Source organism: Spermophilus citellus (assembly GCF_964194105.1).
Source record: "Spermophilus citellus genome assembly, chromosome: 6".
Lineage (NCBI taxonomy): Eukaryota > Metazoa > Chordata > Mammalia > Rodentia > Sciuridae > Spermophilus > Spermophilus citellus.
Window position 1 is genome coordinate 166,536,641 of NC_138187.1, and position 19,702 is coordinate 166,556,342.

Here is a 19,702-nt window from a genome sequence, read left to right on the forward strand (position 1 = left end):
GTGGCAGCCTGACCTTAGAGTCGGAACCAAGGTCCTTTGTAAGTGGTCCCCAGCCAGCCCTGCAACACTGAGGAGATCTCAGCAGGAGAGGGCGGCAGCCCAGCAGCACAGCCCTGGGGAGGTCCCAGCCCTCTCCTGCTGCAGCCTCCTCTGCAGCCCTGGATTGGTCCCGAGAGCCAAAGGGGGCTGGGCCAGAGCCCTATATATCTCTCAGCGGGAGAGGCAGCCCCAGACCCTGAGGAAGTTTTCAAAGACTTTTCCTGTTCACTGTTGAGAAGTTGTGTGCAGAGCGGAGGCCCCAGACCACTTGCCAGGATGTGTAAGGGGCTCGCAGCGCTGCCCCATTCCTGTCTGGAGAGGTGAGAGGTAGAGCTCTGATGTTATCTGGGGGTGCCAGGGGGTTCCTCACCCTGAGGCACATCTGCTGTGGCAGAGCTGGGTTGACTGGGGTCATCTGTAAAGAGCAGAGATTCTGAAGGGTCCTCACACCTCCCTTAGGACCCAGAACAGTGTTCCTCCCTGGTGGGGGTGCTGCCTGTTCCACAAGTGCTTGTGCAGAGTGAGGGAACAAGGCTCAGAATGCAGATGCCATCAGCAAACTGCCTGGGCCATGTCCTACCTCCTCTGCTCCAACTGAGGCTCTGGCCAGTGTGTTTAAGCTCTCTATTTCAGTTTCCTTATCTATCTGTAATACGCAGATGCTGAGAGTCTGCCACAGGCTGGCTCCGGGGATTGAGTGAGTTCCTGAGGAGATGTGCTCAGAAGGGGTCTGGATGTGCAGATGGTCACCTTCCCTAATGACAGGGAGAGGAGGGGGCTGGTGGAGGCAGAGGGGGCTTCTCTCTGTGCTCAGAGGGTCTGGATGTGTAGATGGTCACTTTCCCTCATGACAGGGGCCAGGAGAGGAGGAGGCTGCTAGAGGCAGAGGGGGCTTCTCTGCCTTCTCTGTACCCTGACTGCATCAGATAGAAGTAGCTAGATTGCTGGACAGAAGAAGGTATTGGGATGCAGGGGTTACCCAGCCCGCATTCCTGGAGCTGGTTGTCCTGGGGCCGGACAGTGCTCTTGAGGATGTCCCAAGTGTCTAAAGTGAACAGAAGCAGAGCAAGTATCTCATTAGAAAATTTCTCCTAACAATCCTGTGTGGTGCATGGAGGAAGGGACGTTTCTCCTATTATAAGGAATGGATTTGACTAAGTTTAGTTTGATCTGTATTATCAAAGGAAAAGCACTTGCATTCTGCCCTGAAGCCATGCCAAGGCTTATCTGAGAAAGTCACCTAGAACTTCTGTCTCTTTAAGAACCCGGGTCTTATTTTGGATGACTTCCACCCTGGACACAACATCAAATTGATTTCTTGGGAGATAACACAGCCTGTTTCTGGTTTCCACAAGGCTCTATAGTGATTTGAATGAGGCCCGAGGGGGCTTGTTCACTGTGGTCAACAGCAAGATAGTTAAGGCCCTGCACACAAGAGGGCCTGGGAGCAGTTAAGTCCCAGCTGTCAGCCTCCGCTAGGGCATCCGTGTGGCCCAGGGACCCATGCAGGCCAGAGCTGCTGCTGTTCACGGCTGCCCCTGCCCCTACCTGCTCTGGGTAAAGCCTGAGGAATGGGCTCAGGTACAGAGCTGGAGCCCAAACACCTGGAGATGAGCTGCAACCAGCAGCCTCCTCTGCCCCCAGAGAGCTCAGCTTGCCTTACCTGTGTGTCTTGGAGACTCGCTGGGCCCAGCTTGCCTCTCCCCTTCCACCGCCCCAGAACTCAACAGCCTCAGGCCTCGTGGCCCTGAGGCACACTCCTTGGCCAGCAGAACACCCAGCGTTGGCTTGCCACTGGTTCTGCCCTCCATATTTTTGTAAGTTGGCTTAAAGTTTCCTGAGACTCCTGAGGGAAGGCTTGTCTAGTCGTCTCCATCACTGATGTGTCTGATTCACTGTCACCATCATCACTCCTGGGGGAGCGCTTGCCCAGCTGGGGTCAGATCAGCAATTCTGTGCCATGTACACCAGGTGGACTCACACCTGATCCTCATGTGTTGTTCAGGGTCTCACCCTGGGCTCTGGGTGGGCAGGGTGGCACACTTCCCACTGTGTGGTTCTATTGATACAGTAAATCCTCATACTCCAGGATGAGTGTTCACAGGGAACATCAAACAACAGCTAGGGAGCCAGCTCTTTTTAGCAGATTGATGAACTTTCTAATTTACTGCATGTGTACAATCCTGAGATTAATACGTGCTGTTGCATGTGCTTCATGATCTTCTGCCACTGTGAGTAAAATTGTACTTTTAATCACATGTAGCCTAGCAGAATGTTCTGCAGAGATGGAAGCAGACCTGGGAAGCTGTTAGCAGGCACCCAGGGAGCCGCTCTAGGACTGTTCTCAGAGGCACCTGAGAAAGTGCAGCCCACCACCCTTGCCTCCCTGGCTCTCAGTTCCTGCACCCACAAGGTCCTTCCTTTCCATCCTCCTCTCCAAGCACCAGAAGGGACCTGGTGGCTGCCTCACTGAGGGCAGGCGAGAACCTTTATGAAATAGGTAGGGTAGTCTTGTGCTTTGCCAACAGGTCAACTTCTAAGGGAAAGCTCTGAATTATACCCTGCATCAGGCCCTAGAAACAATCAGCTTACAGAAGCCCAGTGAACACATTGTCCCTGTCACATGGAGGCCTGCTTGTGGGCACTCAAGCAGATCCGCTCTGTCGGTTTCCAGGTCATGCCCCTGGGCAGCTGCTTTCCCCCTGAGACCCTGCTTTCCAGCTGAGCAGGTGAAACTTGGATTCATGGCTCTGTGCAATATAGAGATGCACCCAACATCAGTGACCAGGAAGACAACCCCAGGGATGTTGGTTCCCCTGGCTTTTCTCCGAAAGTCTGGAGTGGGTTGGATGGAGGGAGTGGGAAAATGTGGAACCCTTAGGGCCCCAGGCCTGGGGAACCAGGAGTGGTTCTAGAGCCTGAGGGGCTGTGCTTGACCTCATGAGGGAGGCCATAAGGCCATGAGAGCTTCTCCCAGGCCTGGGCAGCCCCAGGTCAGAGACAGCTGCCACGAATGTGTAGGAACTGTGTCTGTATGCCTAGGTTTGCCCCATGGTAAAGTGGTGAGCTGGTACCTCATGCCCCATAGTGTGTGATGAGTTAGGAATTCTGTGTAGGAAACAGGGCCAACCCCAGATGTTAGAGTTCTCTGGGCTCTATAAGGTGTGATGAGTTAGGAGTTCTGTGCAGGACCAGGCCAACCCCAGATGTTAGAGTCCTCTAGGCTCAGGAGGGCGTGGTGAGGTAGGAGCTCTGTGCAGGACCAGGGCCAACCCCAGATGTTAGGGTCCTCTGATCTCAGGAGGGTGTGGTGAGGTAGGAGTTCTGTGCAGGACCAGGCCAACCCCAGATGTTAGAGTCCTCTAGGCTCAGGAGGGCGTGGTGAGGTAGGAGCTCTGTGCAGGACCAGGGCCAACCCCAGATGTTAGGGTCCTCTGATCTCAGGAGGGTGTGGTGAGGTAGGAGCTCTGTGCAGGACCAGGGCAAACCCCAGATGTTAGGGTTCTCTAGGCTCAGGAGGGTGTGGTGAGGTAGGATCTCTGTGCAGGACCAGGGCCAACCCCAGATGTTAGAGTCCTCTAGGCTCAGGAGGGTGTGGTGAGGTAGGAGCTCTGTGCAGGACCAGGGCAAACCCCAGATGTTAGGGTTCTCTGATCTCAGGAGGGTGTGGTGAGGTAGGAGCTCTGTGCAGGACCAGGCAAAGCCCAGATGTGAGAGTCCTCTAGGCTCAGGAGGGTGTGGTGAGGTAGGAGCTCTGTGCAGGACCAGGCCAAGCCCAGATGTTAGAGTCCTCTAGGCTCAGGAGGGTGTGGTGAGGTAGGAGCTCTGTGCAGGACCAGGCAAAGCCCAGATGTGAGAGTCCTCTAGGCTCAGGAGGGTGTGGTGAGGTAGGAGCTCTGTGCAGGACCAGGGCCAACCCCAGATGTTAGGGTCCTCTGATCTCAGGAGGGTGTGGTGAGGTAGGAGCTCTGTGCAGGACCAGGCCAAGCCCAGATGTTAGAGTCCTCTAGGCTCAGGAGGGTGTGGTGAGGTAGGAGCTCTGTGCAGGACCAGGCCAACCCCAGATGTGAGAGTCCTCTAGGCTCAGGAGGGTGTGGTGAGGTAGGAGCTCTGTGCAGGACCAGGGCCAACCCCAGATGTTAGGGTCCTCTGATCTCAGGAGGGCGTGGTGAGGTAGGAGCTCTGTGCAGGACCAGGGCCAACCCCAGATGTTAGGGTCCTCTGATCTCAGGAGGGTGTGGTGAGGTAGGAGCTCTGTGCAGGACCAGGGCCAACCCCAGATGTTAGGGTCCTCTGATCTCAGGAGGGTGTGGTGAGGTAGGAGCTCTGTGCAGGACCAGGCTAACCCCAGATGTTAGGGTTCTCTAGGCTCAGGAGGGTGTGGTGAGGTAGGAGCTCTGTGCAGGACCAGGGCCAACCCCAGATGTTAGAGTCCTCTAGGCTCAGGAGGGTGTGGTGAGGTAGGAGCTCTGTGCAGGACCAGGATCAACCCCAGATGTTAGAGTCCTCTAGGCTCAGGAGGGTGTGGTGAGGTAGGAGCTCTGTGCAGGACCAGGCCAAGCCCAGATGTTAGGGTTCTCTAGGCTCAGGAGGGTGTGGTGAGGTAGGAGCTCTGTGCAGGACCAGGCTAACCCCAGATGTTAGGGTTCTCTGATCTCAGGAGGGTGTGGTGAGGTAGGAGCTCTGTGCAGGACCAGGCCAAGCCCAGATGTTAGGGTTCTCTAGGCTCAGGAGGGCGTGGTGAGGTAGGAGCTCTGTGCAGGACCAGGCTAACCCCAGATGTTAGGGTTCTCTGATCTCAGGAGGGTGTGGTGAGGTAGGAGCTCTGTGCAGGACCAGGCCAAGCCCAGATGTTAGGGTTCTCTGATCTCAGGAGGGCGTGGTGAGGTAGGAGCTCTGTGCAGGACCAGGCCAAGCCCAGATGTTAGGGTTCTCTGATCTCAGGAGGGTGTGGTGACGTAGGAGCTCTGTGCAGGACCAGGCCAACCCCAGATGTTAGGGTTCTCTGATCTCAGGAGGGTGTGGTGAGGTAGGAGCTCTGTGCAGGACCAGGCTAACCCCAGATGTTAGGGTTCTCTAGGCTCAGGAGGGTGTGGTGAGGTAGGAGCTCTGTGCAGGACCAGGCTAACCCCAGATGTTAGGGTTCTCTGATCTCAGGAGGGTGTGGTGAGGTAGGAGCTCTGTGCAGGACCAGGGCCAACCCCAGATGTTAGGGTTCTCTGATCTCAGGAGGGTGTGGTGAGGTAGGAGCTCTGTGCAGGACCAGGCTAACCCCAGATGTTAGGGTCCTCTGATCTCAGGAGGGTGTGGTGAGGTAGGAGCTCTGTGCAGGACCAGGCTAACCCCAGATGTTAGGGTTCTCTGATCTCAGGAGGGTGTGGTGAGGTAGGAGCTCTGTGCAGGACCAGGGCCAACCCCAGATGTTAGGGTCCTCTGATCTCAGGAGGGTGTGGTGAGGTAGGAGCTCTGTGCAGGACCAGGGCCGACCCCAGATGTTAGGGTCCTCTGATCTCAGGAGGGTGTGGTGAGGTAGGAGCTCTGTGCAGGACCAGGCCAAGCCCAGATGTTAGAGTCCTCTGATCTCAGGAGGGCGTGGTGAGGTAGGAGCTCTGTGCAGGACCAGGCCAACCCCAGATGTTAGGGTCCTCTGATCTCAGGAGGGCGTGGTGAGGTAGGAGCTCTGTGCAGGACCAGGCCAAGCCCAGATGTTAGGGTTCTCTGATCTCAGGAGGGCGTGGTGAGGTAGGAGCTCTGTGCAGGACCAGGCTAACCCCAGATGTTAGGGTCCTCTGATCTCAGGAGGGCGTGGTGAGGTAGGAGCTCTGTGCAGGACCAGGCTAACCCCAGATGTTAGGGTTCTCTGATCTCAGGAGGGTGTGGTGAGGTAGGAGCTCTGTGCAGGACCAGGCTAACCCCAGATGTTAGGGTTCTCTAGGCTCAGGAGGGTGTGGTGAGGTAGGAGCTCTGTGCAGGACCAGGCTAACCCCAGATGTTAGGGTTCTCTGATCTCAGGAGGGTGTGGTGAGGTAGGAGCTCTGTGCAGGACCAGGGCCAACCCCAGATGTTAGGGTTCTCTGATCTCAGGAGGGTGTGGTGAGGTAGGAGCTCTGTGCAGGACCAGGCTAACCCCAGATGTTAGGGTCCTCTGATCTCAGGAGGGTGTGGTGAGGTAGGAGCTCTGTGCAGGACCAGGCTAACCCCAGATGTTAGGGTTCTCTGATCTCAGGAGGGTGTGGTGAGGTAGGAGCTCTGTGCAGGACCAGGGCCAACCCCAGATGTTAGGGTCCTCTGATCTCAGGAGGGTGTGGTGAGGTAGGAGCTCTGTGCAGGACCAGGGCCGACCCCAGATGTTAGGGTCCTCTGATCTCAGGAGGGTGTGGTGAGGTAGGAGCTCTGTGCAGGACCAGGCCAAGCCCAGATGTTAGAGTCCTCTGATCTCAGGAGGGCGTGGTGAGGTAGGAGCTCTGTGCAGGACCAGGCCAACCCCAGATGTTAGGGTCCTCTGATCTCAGGAGGGCGTGGTGAGGTAGGAGCTCTGTGCAGGACCAGGCCAAGCCCAGATGTTAGGGTTCTCTGATCTCAGGAGGGCGTGGTGAGGTAGGAGCTCTGTGCAGGACCAGGCTAACCCCAGATGTTAGGGTTCTCTGATCTCAGGAGGGCGTGGTGAGGTAGGAGCTCTGTGCAGGACCAGGCCAACCCCAGATGTTAGGGTCCTCTGATCTCAGGAGGGCGTGGTGAGGTAGGAGCTCTGTGCAGGACCAGGCTAACCCCAGATGTTAGGGTTCTCTGATCTCAGGAGGGCGTGGTGAGGTAGGAGCTCTGTGCAGGACCAGGCCAACCCCAGATGTTAGGGTTCTCTGATCTCAGGAGGGCGTGGTGAGGTAGGAGCTCTGTGCAGGACCAGGCTAACCCCAGATGTTAGGGTTCTCTGATCTCAGGAGGGCGTGGTGAGGTAGGAGCTCTGTGCAGGACCAGGCCAACCCCAGATGTTAGGGTCCTCTGATCTCAGGAGGGTGTGGTGAGGTAGGAGCTCTGTGCAGGACCAGGCCAACCCCAGATGTGAGAGTCCTCTAGGCTCAGGAGGGTGTGGTGAGCTAGGAGCTCTGTGCAGGACCAGGCTAACCCCAGATGTTAGGGTTCTCTGATCTCAGGAGGGTGTGGTGAGGTAGGAGCTCTGTGCAGGACCAGGCCAACCCCAGATGTGAGAGTCCTCTAGGCTCAGGAGGGTGTGGTGAGCTAGGAGCTCTGTGCAGGACCAGGCTAAACCCAGATGTTAGGGTTCTCTGATCTCAGGAGGGCGTGGTGAGGTAGGAGCTCTGTGCAGGACCAGGCCAACCCCAGATGTTAGGGTTCTCTGATCTCAGGAGGGCGTGGTGAGGTAGGAGCTCTGTGCAGGACCAGGCCAACCCCAGATGTTAGGGTCCTCTGATCTCAGGAGGGTGTGGTGAGGTAGGAGCTCTGTGCAGGACCAGGCCAACCCCAGATGTGAGAGTCCTCTAGGCTCAGGAGGGTGTGGTGAGCTAGGAGCTCTGTGCAGGACCAGGCTAACCCCAGATGTTAGGGTTCTCTGATCTCAGGAGGGTGTGGTGAGGTAGGAGCTCTGTGCAGGACCAGGCCAACCCCAGATGTGAGAGTCCTCTAGGCTCAGGAGGGTGTGGTGAGCTAGGAGCTCTGTGCAGGACCAGGCTAAACCCAGATGTTAGGGTTCTCTGATCTCAGGAGGGCGTGGTGAGGTAGGAGCTCTGTGCAGGACCAGGGCCAACCCCTGATGTTAGGGTCTTCTAGGCTCAGGAGGGTGTGGTGAGGTAGGAACTCTGTCAGGAATTTGGAACAGAGAACACATATATATATATTTCTCATTGTGCCGCAGAGCTACCCCTGGCCTCTGGCTTAGAGTCAATTATAACAGTCAATAAGTGCTGGCCCTGAGTCAGGGTACCCTTTCTTTTCCAACTGTTCAGCCTGCCGTGCTCCATGTGGAGACCTTCTGAGGTGGAGGGAATCCCGTCTGCGCTCTCTCCCATCCTGTTGGTCAGATGAAAGGCTGGGTGCTGCAAAGAGCCCCGCAGCCCTGACTTGGGCTGAGACCTACGTCTCCTGCCCTGAGCCTTCCGAGTGTTGAGTGATGTCAGGCTTCCTTCCTTCTCACTGCCTTCTCCTGCCTTTGCCTCGGCTTCTTCCTTTTATCTATACCCAGATCTCTACTCAGGGGGTGGCATGAGTTTTGCCCATTCTGTGGCCTCTGCCATGGGCCCTTGCCAGTCCCCAGGAGCCTCCTGCATCACCCTGCCCCTGCAGTGGCCAGTGGCTTTGCCCAGGTGCTGAATGAGGGGCTACTGGTACCACTGCACCCTACAGGGCCCTGGGGGTTTTTCCAGAGAGGAGAAGGCACAGTGCCCCAGACCCTTGGGCATCTCCCTTCTCCCAGGCCTGTAGTGGCAGCCCTAGTCCTCTGACGACTGTGTCTAGTGATGGGAAGTAATGTGGGTGATATGGAACATAAAGGGGACAGCCTCGTGCTGGGAAAGCATCCTCTGCCCTAATTCCCAGATCCACCAGCATGGGGGCCTCTGCTTTAGCACTCCTGTGCTGAGCCCATGAAGGCTGGACCAGCCTGTCCTGCCTGTCTCCAATCCACCCCTTTAGACAGCCCATGTGTTAGTTCCCGTCCCATGTCTCTGAAGATGATCTCTGCCCGTCGGGGGTTATGGGTTTCAAATTGAACTCCTGGTCTGCAGAAGTGACAGCCAGCCTTGCAGACCTGTGTGGTGCCTCTGAGCCCTGGTGCCTAACCCTGGAAAGTGAAGCCCATGGTCAGCATCTGATCCTGTCTAGATGCCCGCAGCCTCCAAGGTTCCAGCCTCAGCTCACTCCCTGCTGTGTGCAGGAGGAAGATGTCCAGAGTCAGCCCAGGTCTGCCTGGCTGCAGACTCTATGTCCACCATTTCGTGCCCCCGGGTGGCCATGCCCAACAAGGACAGGGATATCTCCTTCTAGACCCGGGATGTCCTGTTGATGGCAGGTCCTACTTCAATGTGCCATCAAATTCCCACAATGGAGACCCCCTCATGAGATGAGACATTTGCTGTGGGTATGCCTTTGATAGGTTTGGTTGCCACTGCCCTTCTCTCTGGCCAGGTCTGTGGCCACTCCCCCTGACTCAGTGGAAACTGGAGTACAGCAGCTGATCCACTGCTTGATTCTTCCATCACCGCTGGGGAAGCTGCAGGCCAACCTCTGGTCTGAGCTGTTCTCCCTTCTTTGGCTGGGGTGGCACCCTCAGCTGGACACGGTCCATTCATCTTAGAAGTGCTGTCCACTAGCCCAGCATGGCTTTGTCAGCCAGTCGAGTGCTCATGGGCACGGTCCAGGTGATGGCAGAATCTGCAGCTCTTACACTGTGCCAAAATAGTTCTGGGGAAAAAGGCTCCGTGGGTCCATCTCCTCCTTGCACCCTGGAAGCACGATTCTGTGTAAGTTCCCCCAGCTCACAAACTACCTGCTCTGCACAGCCGCCCATGAGAGGGCTTGCACATGGCCCAGGCACAGTGTTCAAGGCTCAAGACTCCTTTTTGTTCAAGGGTAGAGAGATGGTTTTGACTAATGTCCAGTGGCAAGGTAGGACATGCCCCTCCGAGGGAATCCTCTAGTATGTGTTGTGGCAGCACTGGTGGGAGGTCCTTGGGCTCTTGTCAGAAGCCCCAGGGTGCATAAAATGGTGGACATAGAGAGTGCAGCCAGGCAGCCCTGGGCTGAGTCTGGGCATCTTCCCCCTGCACATCCCAGGCAGAGTCCCCGCCAGTACTCTCGCTGCACCGACAGTGCTGTGGACCTGCGAAGAGCGTCTTCAGTTAGCAGGGCTTAGAGATCCGATTTCAGTGTCTCTGGTTTTACAGTCAGGTATGGAAACAGGTCCCAGCTGCATATGTTATCATGCCAGGTCCAACACGTGAGCCACTTCACAGAGCCTGTTCAGAGTCCAGCTCTGGGAATCTGTTGACCTTTCAATTCTTACGTGTCTCTCAGGGGGCATGAGGAAACGTGAAACTTCTGACTCCCTGATCATTTTACCTACTCATACAGAAGCTCTGGATCCCCTGCTGGGGCCGAGCCCAGCCCAGTGCCTTGGCCCCTCCTCATCTGGTCTCCATAGAGTGGTCCAACTTTTGCTTCAGGCAGTTTTGCAGGTCAGGTTCCTGATCATAGTTATTGTCTCCTGGTTTTTTAAACTTCTCCAACCTGGAAAACAGAGGGGCCTGTGTGGGGCCCTCTAATGTGGGAGGATCATGGGGTTTCTTGTCCCCAGCCCTCCGGGTGTCACACTGGACTGGCTTCCAGCCATCGATGGCCCTTGTATTCTTCTATCCTCCCTCCTCTTTGTTATGTCCAGTGTTGCACTGGCCCACCTCATTTCTTGGTGACCTTTTAAACATTTCGACCTTGGAGAAGAGTCTGGCTCTCCCTTCCAAACTCTTCCCTCCGTGTCAATCAGTCTGCTGTCTTATTGGCACCTGTAAGACACTCAGGAGGAAGCAGTGAATTTGACAAGGTTTCCTGGTTCTTGCTCCCCCTGCAGCAGTAAGGTGGGGAGCATTTGCCATGCCCAGGAAGCAGGCCTATTCTGTGGGTGGACACTGAGAATCACACGGCCAGCCTGCACACTCACATGCTGTGCTCATCCGCTGCCACCTCTGGGATACGTCACTTGGTATTCCTGCAGGAAGAGGGATGGTCACAGTGTTCCTCAGCAGTCCTGCAGGTGGGGGGACCCAGCCACAGCCGCCTGCCCCTAGACCAGGCACAGCCTCTGTAGAGGCCTGCTAGCCCCACCCACTGCAGGAAGCTCCTCAGGAGACTGAATTCCCTCCAGAACCCACAGCAGCCCCTTGCCCTGAAGCCCCAGACATCGCTTGGCTTCACCACCCCACCCTGGCTACCTCTTGGTGACCAGAAGTACTTTTGCTGTGTGGGTGAATTTTCCCTTTGCCAGCGGCTTCTAGGTTGGTAGTTAAAGCTCGGACAGACCCACCTCTGGGCTTGTCTGCAGTGGATCCTCAGTGGTGCTGAGGATTGGAACCCGGGCCGCACGCATGCCAGGAGAGCGCGCTACCGCTTGAGCCACATCCCCAGCCCCTTTGTTTGATTTTTTAAAAAAAGTGTGAACCACAAATGGTAGCCATGCCTGAGATCCCCGTGACTCAGGAGGCTGAGGCAGGAGGATGGCAAGTTCCAGGCCAGCCTGGGCAGTTTAGTGAGGCCCTGTCTCAAAGCAAAATAAAAAGGTCTGGAGTGAGCTCGTGGCAGAGTGTTTGCCAGCACATGCTGGGTCCTGGATTTTATCCCCAGCACCAAAAAACCAGCTGCACTTTCTGTATGCAAGGCTCTAGGGATTAATTCAGACAGCACACACATGTACACACGTGTAAAAACCAGGCTATGTGGACAGGTATGTAATGGAGGCCGTCAGACACGTCTGGTTTGAGCTTTTGGGCCAGGGACAGAGGAACAACAGTGGGCACAGCTGGGCCAGGAGGAGGCCACAGGCTAGAAGCAGATCATCTGGCCCAGGGGCAAATGGGCAGAGCCTGGCCTTAGGTGTCTACATGGTCTCTCTGAGGAGCAAAGGCTGAGTGCTCCTTGGGGTCAACTTGCCCGATGGCTATAGCCTTGCCGCAGGCTGAGTTATTCTCAGACAGGGCTGGAGGTCTCAGGGAGAAGGCCAGCACCACCTGCAGGTACATCCCACACATCCACTGGAGGCCGAGGGAGGAAGACATCGTTGGCCTCTCCTTACTTCGAAGGCCATCCGCATGCCTGGACCACGGCTCCATCCTTTACCCTCACAACCAGCAGTAGCATCTTGCAGTACTTCTGCTTCTCATCACATGACCCTGGCCCTCCTGCCTTGCCCATCATGACCCTTTGACCACCCGAAAGCCCAGCATAACCCCCACTGCAGATCCCGCACTTGACACCTATTGCAGAATTTTTTTTAAAACTTTTTTACAGTTAGCAGCACTTCTTACCCTATTTTTCTCAGATTCAACTTTGGTATTTGATATTTTCTGCAAAGCCCCTTCCTGTCCAGGCACTGAGGCCTGGGTGTCACTGGAGGGCCATTATGCTCCAGCCAGGACCCTGGGGGAAGGGGAACCTTCTCAGTGCAGGCCTGGTCTTTTCAAAGTTCAACCTTGTGGTTTCCTCTTGGAAGTCACGGTTCTTCCCTTTTCTCTGGGGCTGTCTCTGAGTTCTCAGGTCTTGTTCCTTGGTGTGTTTGATATCCAACAAGGGTCTGTCATCACCACTTGCTTTTCTGACATGAAAGCATCTCTTCAATTGCCTCAGTGGCACTCGACGGAGCTCAGCCTCGGGCTGGTGGACTCGGGGCACTGGAGAGACCTGGGCTTCCACTGGTGGTACTGGTGACCTCTACCTGGCTCTTACCCTCTGCCTCCACTCAAAGCCTGGTCTGGTCTGGGGCTCAGCAACCCCTGTTCGGTAACCACCCATGTGGGCGGCTGTCAGTCTTGTACTCGATGTGTGACAGTCACCTGGCAGACTGTACTGCTGGATGGGGGAAGCTGGAGGGGTGGTTTCAGAATTCTGGGGAGAAATTTCCAGGAGTGTGATCCTCAAATACATGCACGGACCTTGAAAACCTCTTTAAAATTTCCAGGAAGTGTTTTAGAACTGAAAGTGTGAGCTTCTATTAAACATTGGGAGGAAAACCTACAGAGCTGGGAGAGGCTTTGGGGTACACATGTTCTCTTCTTTCCTGGCATGCAGGGTCTCAGCCATGTCAGACATCCCCAGATACCTGCCTACCCAGGAAACTTTTCCTAGTTCTCCCCAGGGAGAAGCTAGTTCTCCATGCTTTTAACTATTGCAGAATTTTTTAAAACCTTCTTACAGTTAGCAGCACTTCTTACCCTATTTTTCTCAGATTCAACTTTGGTATTTGATATTCTCTAATTTAATTCTCAGTAAGATGTGCAGAGCAGGTATTGTCAACCTCACAGCTTTGCCAGTGAATTCAGTGTGCTCTCTGGGCTGGGGTCAACCGCAGGGTGCCGACCCCAACCAAGCTCTCTGCAGCACATCTCAGCAGCATGCTGTGTACTGCTGTGCCCTGAGGGGGTGGAAGCTACAAATAAGAAGGGTTTCCCCTGGTTTGGGAAACATCCCCATGGTTTCCAGGACAGCATGGCAAATAGCGGCTGCTGTGCTCAGGTCTTACAAGTAAATTAGTACAGAAAGCAGAGTTCTTGAGAATAGGACATTTAGTAGGGCGACATTTTGGGACCTAATTCTACACTACAGAATGGTGTTCTTATTCTCCTTGAGTCATCATTGGCTTGCTGAACATGCCCTTTTAGCCACGTGGCAAAGATACATGCCAACCAAAATGTTGGTGGCTGTGAATCTGCATCTCCACTGAGGCTCTGGGGGCTGACCGTTATTGAGTGACAGGACTCCTGTGCGTGCTCACCGAGATCCACTGGCTCTATTCTCCTCCTCCCTCCCCCTCCTTCTCCAATGCCCGGCCTCACTCTGGGTGCTTTTCTTTTGTCATGAATGAAACAAGGTTAAATGAAGGCCCACCTACAAGAAGCGCTGCATCCTGAAGTCCTTATTGGCCATTGAGAGAGGGATGTGGAGATGCTCCAGGGCTGTGGGAGGACAGCATTGAGAGAAGCTCTCACGGGAATTTCCCCTGACCCTCCACCTTTGGGACCCAAAATAGCCATGGCGTCTGTCTGCCCCAACCAGAGGACCATTTTCCCACAATTCATTATCTAGTTTTCAAACTGGATTTCCAAAAGTCTAGAAACGCTGCCAGTGACACTTTGAATAAGATGGGACTTGAAGGTCAGAGGGAAGGGAGCTGTTTCTGTCCTGCCTGTGTGTCCCCCCCCCCCCCGACCCCTCTCACTCCAGAGGAGGATGTCAGAGACAGGCCAGAAAAGCATGGGAATGTCCTGGTCTCCATGGGAACCCTTAGCTTGGGGAAAACAATACTATTTTTAAAATACCATGGGGGTGATACTGCCATGTGCCTGAGCCACCCAAGGTAGCTGCAGAGGCCTCCAGCTCACTACCTTTGTCCCTCCACCTCCGGGTGCCCAGTGAAGGGCCAACAGCAATATTCTCCAATATTCTCAATGCTTTCAGAACGAGTCCCATAGTTATGAGGGGGAGATGTTCTGGAAGGAGCTCATCTTGAGTGCCCAGGGGATCTTTGTATACCCCTTTCCACCCCATCCCACCTTGTCCTATCCCATCCCATTCCACCCCATCTCATCCTATGCACGTGCTCCATCCTATCTCATTCCATCCATCCCATCCCACCCCATCCTATCCCATCCCACCCATCCCATGCCATGCCATCCCACCCAATCATATCCCATTCTATTCCATCCCACCCATCCCATCCCATCCACCCATCTCATCCCATCTTATCCCATCCATCCTCTCAATCCATCTCATCCAGTTCTATTTCACCCTATCCTATCCTATCCCATCCCATCCCATCCCATCCATCCTATCCCAACACCCTATCCCACCCCATCCTATCCCATTCCATCCCATTCTATCCCATCCCATCCATCCTATCCCATCCTAGCCCATCCATCCTCTCCAATCTATCTCATCCCATTCTATTTCACCCCATCCTATCCCATCCCGTCCATCCCATTCATCCCATTCTATCCTATCCCTTCCCATCCCATCCTATCCCATCCCATCCTATCTCATCTGTCCCATCCTATCCCATCCCATCCCATCCCATCCTATCCCATCCCATCTATCCTATCCCACCCAATCCATCCCTCCTTCCTATGCAATCATACTTCATCCCTTCCACACATCTGTTTAGCGTCTGCCCATTAACCACACCTTCTGCACCTCGCCACCATGGGGGAGTGTCAGTAATAAGAAGTAGCCATGTGGTGGGTGTTTTCTGTGCACTGAGTGTATTCTAAATGCTTGAGTGCATTGTTTTCCTCAGCCTCACAATGTGTCCATGAGGTAGGAACTCTATTATCACCATTTTACCCAGGAAATGAGGACTTGAAATGAGGGAACCTGCCCAAGTCACCCTGCTGGTAAGGAGTTGGAACAAGCCCAAGGCCTGGTGGCTTCTCCTCTCTGCCCCAGCAGCTAAAGCAACGTCAACCACTTACCACTGTTGAGATGCTCTGTAGAGACGCAGGCAGCATGCCCTGCCTTGCTCCAGGAGGCTGTTCCCTGAGAATGTGAACATGGAACTCTAGGAACCAAGAAAATCTGCTGTCCTAGCTCTGCTGCTTACTAGCTATAAGAAGTGGAGGACATCTTCCAATTTCTATGTACTCAATTTTTCCACTTTTAAAATGGGAGCAAAGCAAATTATTATTTTTTTTGAGAATTTTTTTATTGGTTGTTCACAACATTACAAAGCTCTTGACATACCATATTTCATACATTAGATTGAAGTGGGTTATGAACCCCCAATTTTACCCCAAATGCAGATTGCAGAATCACGTCGGTTACACATCCACAATTTTACATAATGCCCTATTAGTAATTGTTGTATTCTGCTACCTTTCCTATCCCCTACTATCCCCCCTCCCCTCCCCTCCCATCTTCTCTCTCTACCCCATCTACTGTAATTCATTTCTCTCCTTGTTTATTTTCCCATTCCCCTCACAACCTCTTATATGTAATTTTGTATAGCAATGAGGGTCTCCCTTCATTTCTATGCAATTTCCCTTTTCTCTCCCTTTCCCTCCCATCTCATGTCTCTGTTTAATGTTAATCTTTTCTTCCTACTCTTCCTCCCTGCTCTGTTCATAGTTGCTCTCATTATATCAAAGAAGACATTTGGTATTTGTTTTTTAGGGATTGGCTAGCTTCACTAAGCATAATCTGCTCTAGTGCCATCCATTTCCCTGCAAATTCTATGATTTTGTCATTTTTATTGCTGCATAGTACTCCATTGTGTATAGATGCCAAATTTTTTTTATCCATTCATCTATTGAAGGGCATCTGGGTTGGTTCCACAGTCTAGCTATTGTGAATTGTGCTGCTATGAACATCGATGTGGCAGTATCCCTGCAGCATGCTCTTTTAAGGTCTTCAGGGAATAGTCCGAGAAGGGCAATAGCAGGGTCAAATGGTGGTTCCATTCCCAGCTTTCCCAGGAATCTCCAAACTGCTTTCCAAATTGGCCGCACCAATTTGCAGTCCCACCAGCAATGTACAAGTGTACCCTTTTCTCCACATCCTCGCCAGCACTTGTTGTTGTTTGACTTCATAGTGGCTGCCAATCTTACTGGAGTGAGATGGTATCTTAGGGTGGTTTTGATTTGCATTTCTCTGACTGCTAGAGATGGTGAGCATTTTTTCATGTACTTGTTGATTGATTGTATGTCCTCCTCTGAGAAGTGTCTGTTCAGGTCCTTGGCCCATTTGTTGATTGGGTTATTTGCTATCTTATTGTCTAATTTTTTGAGTTCTTTGTATACTCTGGATATTAGGGCTCTATCTGAAGTGTGAGGAGTAAAAATTTGTTCCCAGGATGTAGGCTCCCTATTTACCTCTCTTATTGTTTCTCTTGCTGAGAAAAAACTTTTAAGTTTAATTAAGTCCCATTTGTTGATTCTTGTTATTAACTCTTGTGCTATGGGTGTCCTATTAAGGAATTTGGAACCCGACCCCACAGTATGTAGATCGGAGCCAACTTTTTCTTCTATCAGATGCAGAGTCTCTGATTTGATATCAAGCTCCTTGATCCATTTTGAGTTAACTTTTGTGCATGGTGAGAGAAAGGGATTCAGTTTCATTTTGTTGCATATGGATTTCCAGTTTTCCCAACACCATTTGTTGAAGATGCTATCCTTCCTCCATTGCATGCTTTTAGCCCCTTTATCAAATATAAGATAGTTGTAGTTTTGTGGATTGGTTACTGTGTCCTCTATTCTATACCATTGGTCCACCCGCCTGTTTTGGTACCAGTACCATGCTGTTTTTGTCACTATTGCTCTGTAATATAGTTTGAAATCTGGTATCGCTATACCGCCTGATTCACACTTCCTGCTTAGAATTGCTTTGGGAGCAAAGCAATTTAAAGACTCTCTAACATGGTTTAAAAATGCCTCTATCTTGTGATTTCACAGTAGGGAGGAGAGAAAACAGGCAAGGCTAGTGTGGCTTCAAAGGTCTGGGGAGGAGAGGACTGTCTCACCCAGAGTATCAAAAGTTTCAAGCTGGTACCTAGGTGGAGGAAGGGAGCCGGCTGCAGGTGCTGAGGAGGCTCCAGGATAGGGCAGGAGACACTGGAGGAAGAATGGAGTGAGGTGAGGGAGGGAGGACTTGGAAGCCGGAGAGGAGAGGGGGAACACCTGTGGTTCTCCATTGCTCCTGGCCCAAGGTGCTCTGGGTGGGCCCAGAGTCTGTTCTCCAGGTGAATCTCCTGCCCTCTCATGGGAGGAGCCACTGTGGCTGTTGCTGGGACCCATCACAGGTGAGCAGGGGAGGTCTCCAGAGGCTGGCTCAGCAGTGAATGAAGATGGCGTTGAAGGAGAAGATGGAAAAAGTGAGGCCGAGGTCTCAGCCTCAGCCTGGAGAAGGGCGGTGCACTTAGGAGGGAGAGGACGGGCACACTCGGAGCATTCTCTAGGAGACAAGAGCAATGTGCATGCAGCTTATTAAGAATGAGGAGGACAATCTAATGGTGATACCAAGGCTGCTGCTCCTAGAGCTCCCGGCACCAGCATGGTGGGGACTCATGTCGACTCAAGGCAGCTAGGTGCATGCCTGTTACTCATTGAGAAGTGGCCTCACCCAGGCACCGTGGTCACCTGTCCCACAGAGGAGGAAACAGGCCAGGGGGTGTGCAGAAGCTCACCCAGCGTCACACCTTCAGAAAGGAAGATCTGGGTAACTGGCACCAACATTCTTGCTCTTTGCCACTGGTATTCCATCACTTGTCTTTAGGGGATAGAGCTTGGCTTTGGTGTTATTTTGGTTTTCTGGACAAGAGTGCAAGGCTCCACGTGGCTCTCTCCAGGAACAGCCTTGGCAAGGTGTAGATTAGGGCCGTGCAAATGCTGCCAGCTACATCACCGTCACCCGGGTCAGGACGTTCACTGCAGTTGAAAGATGCATTCCTGCCAGGGGCAGGGAAGAGAGTGGCTGCCCTCAGCAGGTTGCTGGTGACCATGATCATGGCCAGAAATCTGGGACATGCCTAGTAATATCCATGCACCATTCAAATGTCATGGCATCTGTATGAAATGGCTGGTATCTGGTCTCCTGCTGACTTCACCTGGGTGGGAATTCTGCCGCACTCCCTGTCCAGGTGGTGAGGGGCTAGTGAGCTCCCTTCTCTGTTCAACTGGAGCAAGCCCTGTCCAAGGGAGCCTTTCTGCACTTCCAGGAGGCTGGTCCCTTAATGATTCTAATTAATAATAATGATTCTGATTAATAATTCTAGAAGGATGCATGGCTGTTTGTTTCCTGTTTGAAGCTCCATTCTCTGTCTGTCCTGCAGGTTGGGTTCCAGTCAGATTCCCGGTGCTAGGGGTACCGCTTCTCCGTCCCTCTCTGTGGTGCTGCCAAGGTGTGCGGTGTGGGGTGACAAGCTAGAGAACCTACATGGCTGCCGTGGCCTTGCCCTAGGGTGCCCCTCTCTCCCCTCTTGGTTTTCCTGCTTTTTTCTTATCATTCATTGAGAAGTGGTCTTCTCCATCCTCTTGGGGGATGAGCTTGCGTTTCTCCCCGGGGAGTTCTGGGTGGGGAACAGGTGGGAATGGGCTCCTATCATCTTCTCAGAGACAGGAGCTCAAATCCTGGAGTTCTACGCAAGAGGAAAGTGCACACAGAGGGACACTGGAGCTGGCTCCTCAGGGAGGAGAGCCAATGTCGGTAGAGTGGTCCAGGTTGCCTGTATTCTGTCCCTGGCTGGAGGACCCTGGTGGAGTCCTTGATGGTGGGTTCAGGGGTTGTGTGATCAGTTCGACGACTGGGATCTCACCTGGCTGTGCACCCTGGGACATCTCAAGACCCCGGAGACAGGATGTGTTTCTCCCAGGTGACCAGGAAGCAGTGGACCTTCCTCCTGTGCCTGAAATGAGTCAGCTCTCATTTCTTCTTTCAGTTGCTGTTTCACAGTGCACTGTCTCCTGGTGTTTGAAGCCTAGCTTTCTTCTTACCTTCCACATGTGGAATCACCAGGAATCACATCTGGCTTATCTTAATTCTTTTCACATTTGTGTCTTTGTTACATTACCAAGAAAGTCAAATTTGAGGAGAGAGTCCATTCACCCACTGAGGAGGGACAGAGCCTAAGGAATCAAATGTGACTCCCCAGGAATAGGAAACGCCTCAAGGCAGCTAAGTGCATACCTGTTACCCAAGTGGAGGTGGTGACAAGAAGGTGGGTGACAGCAGTGGCACAACACCGGCCGTGACTTGAGTGCCATTCCTGTGCCAGGCGCCAGGGAGATTTTGCAACGACGCGTTACTTCTTGCACTCCTCCCACTCCTCCTACAGCAGCATTCACGGTCACCATCATTTCTGGGGCTGATGGATCTAAGGCCCGGAGATATTGCAGAATTTGCACAAGGTCCCTCAGATAGTAAGCAGCCTGGAAGATGAGCCCATATCAACTTGCTCATGACC

At 53.3% G+C, this 19,702-nt stretch overlaps 1 protein-coding gene across 2 annotated transcripts in view; it reads left to right on the forward strand.

Moving 5' to 3' along the window:
* Window positions 1-202: 202 nt before the first annotated feature.
* The window catches only part of RGS5 (regulator of G protein signaling 5), a 50,803-nt gene continuing 31,303 nt past the window's right edge, over window positions 203-19,702 (forward strand). For both annotated transcript variants that reach the window (XM_081298164.1, XM_081298163.1), the window contains exon 1: window positions 203-359. In XM_081298164.1, coding sequence (XP_081154290.1) covers window positions 316-359 — 44 coding nt within the window. In that variant the 5' untranslated portion in view covers window positions 203-315. The remainder of the gene's footprint in view (window positions 360-19,702) is intronic.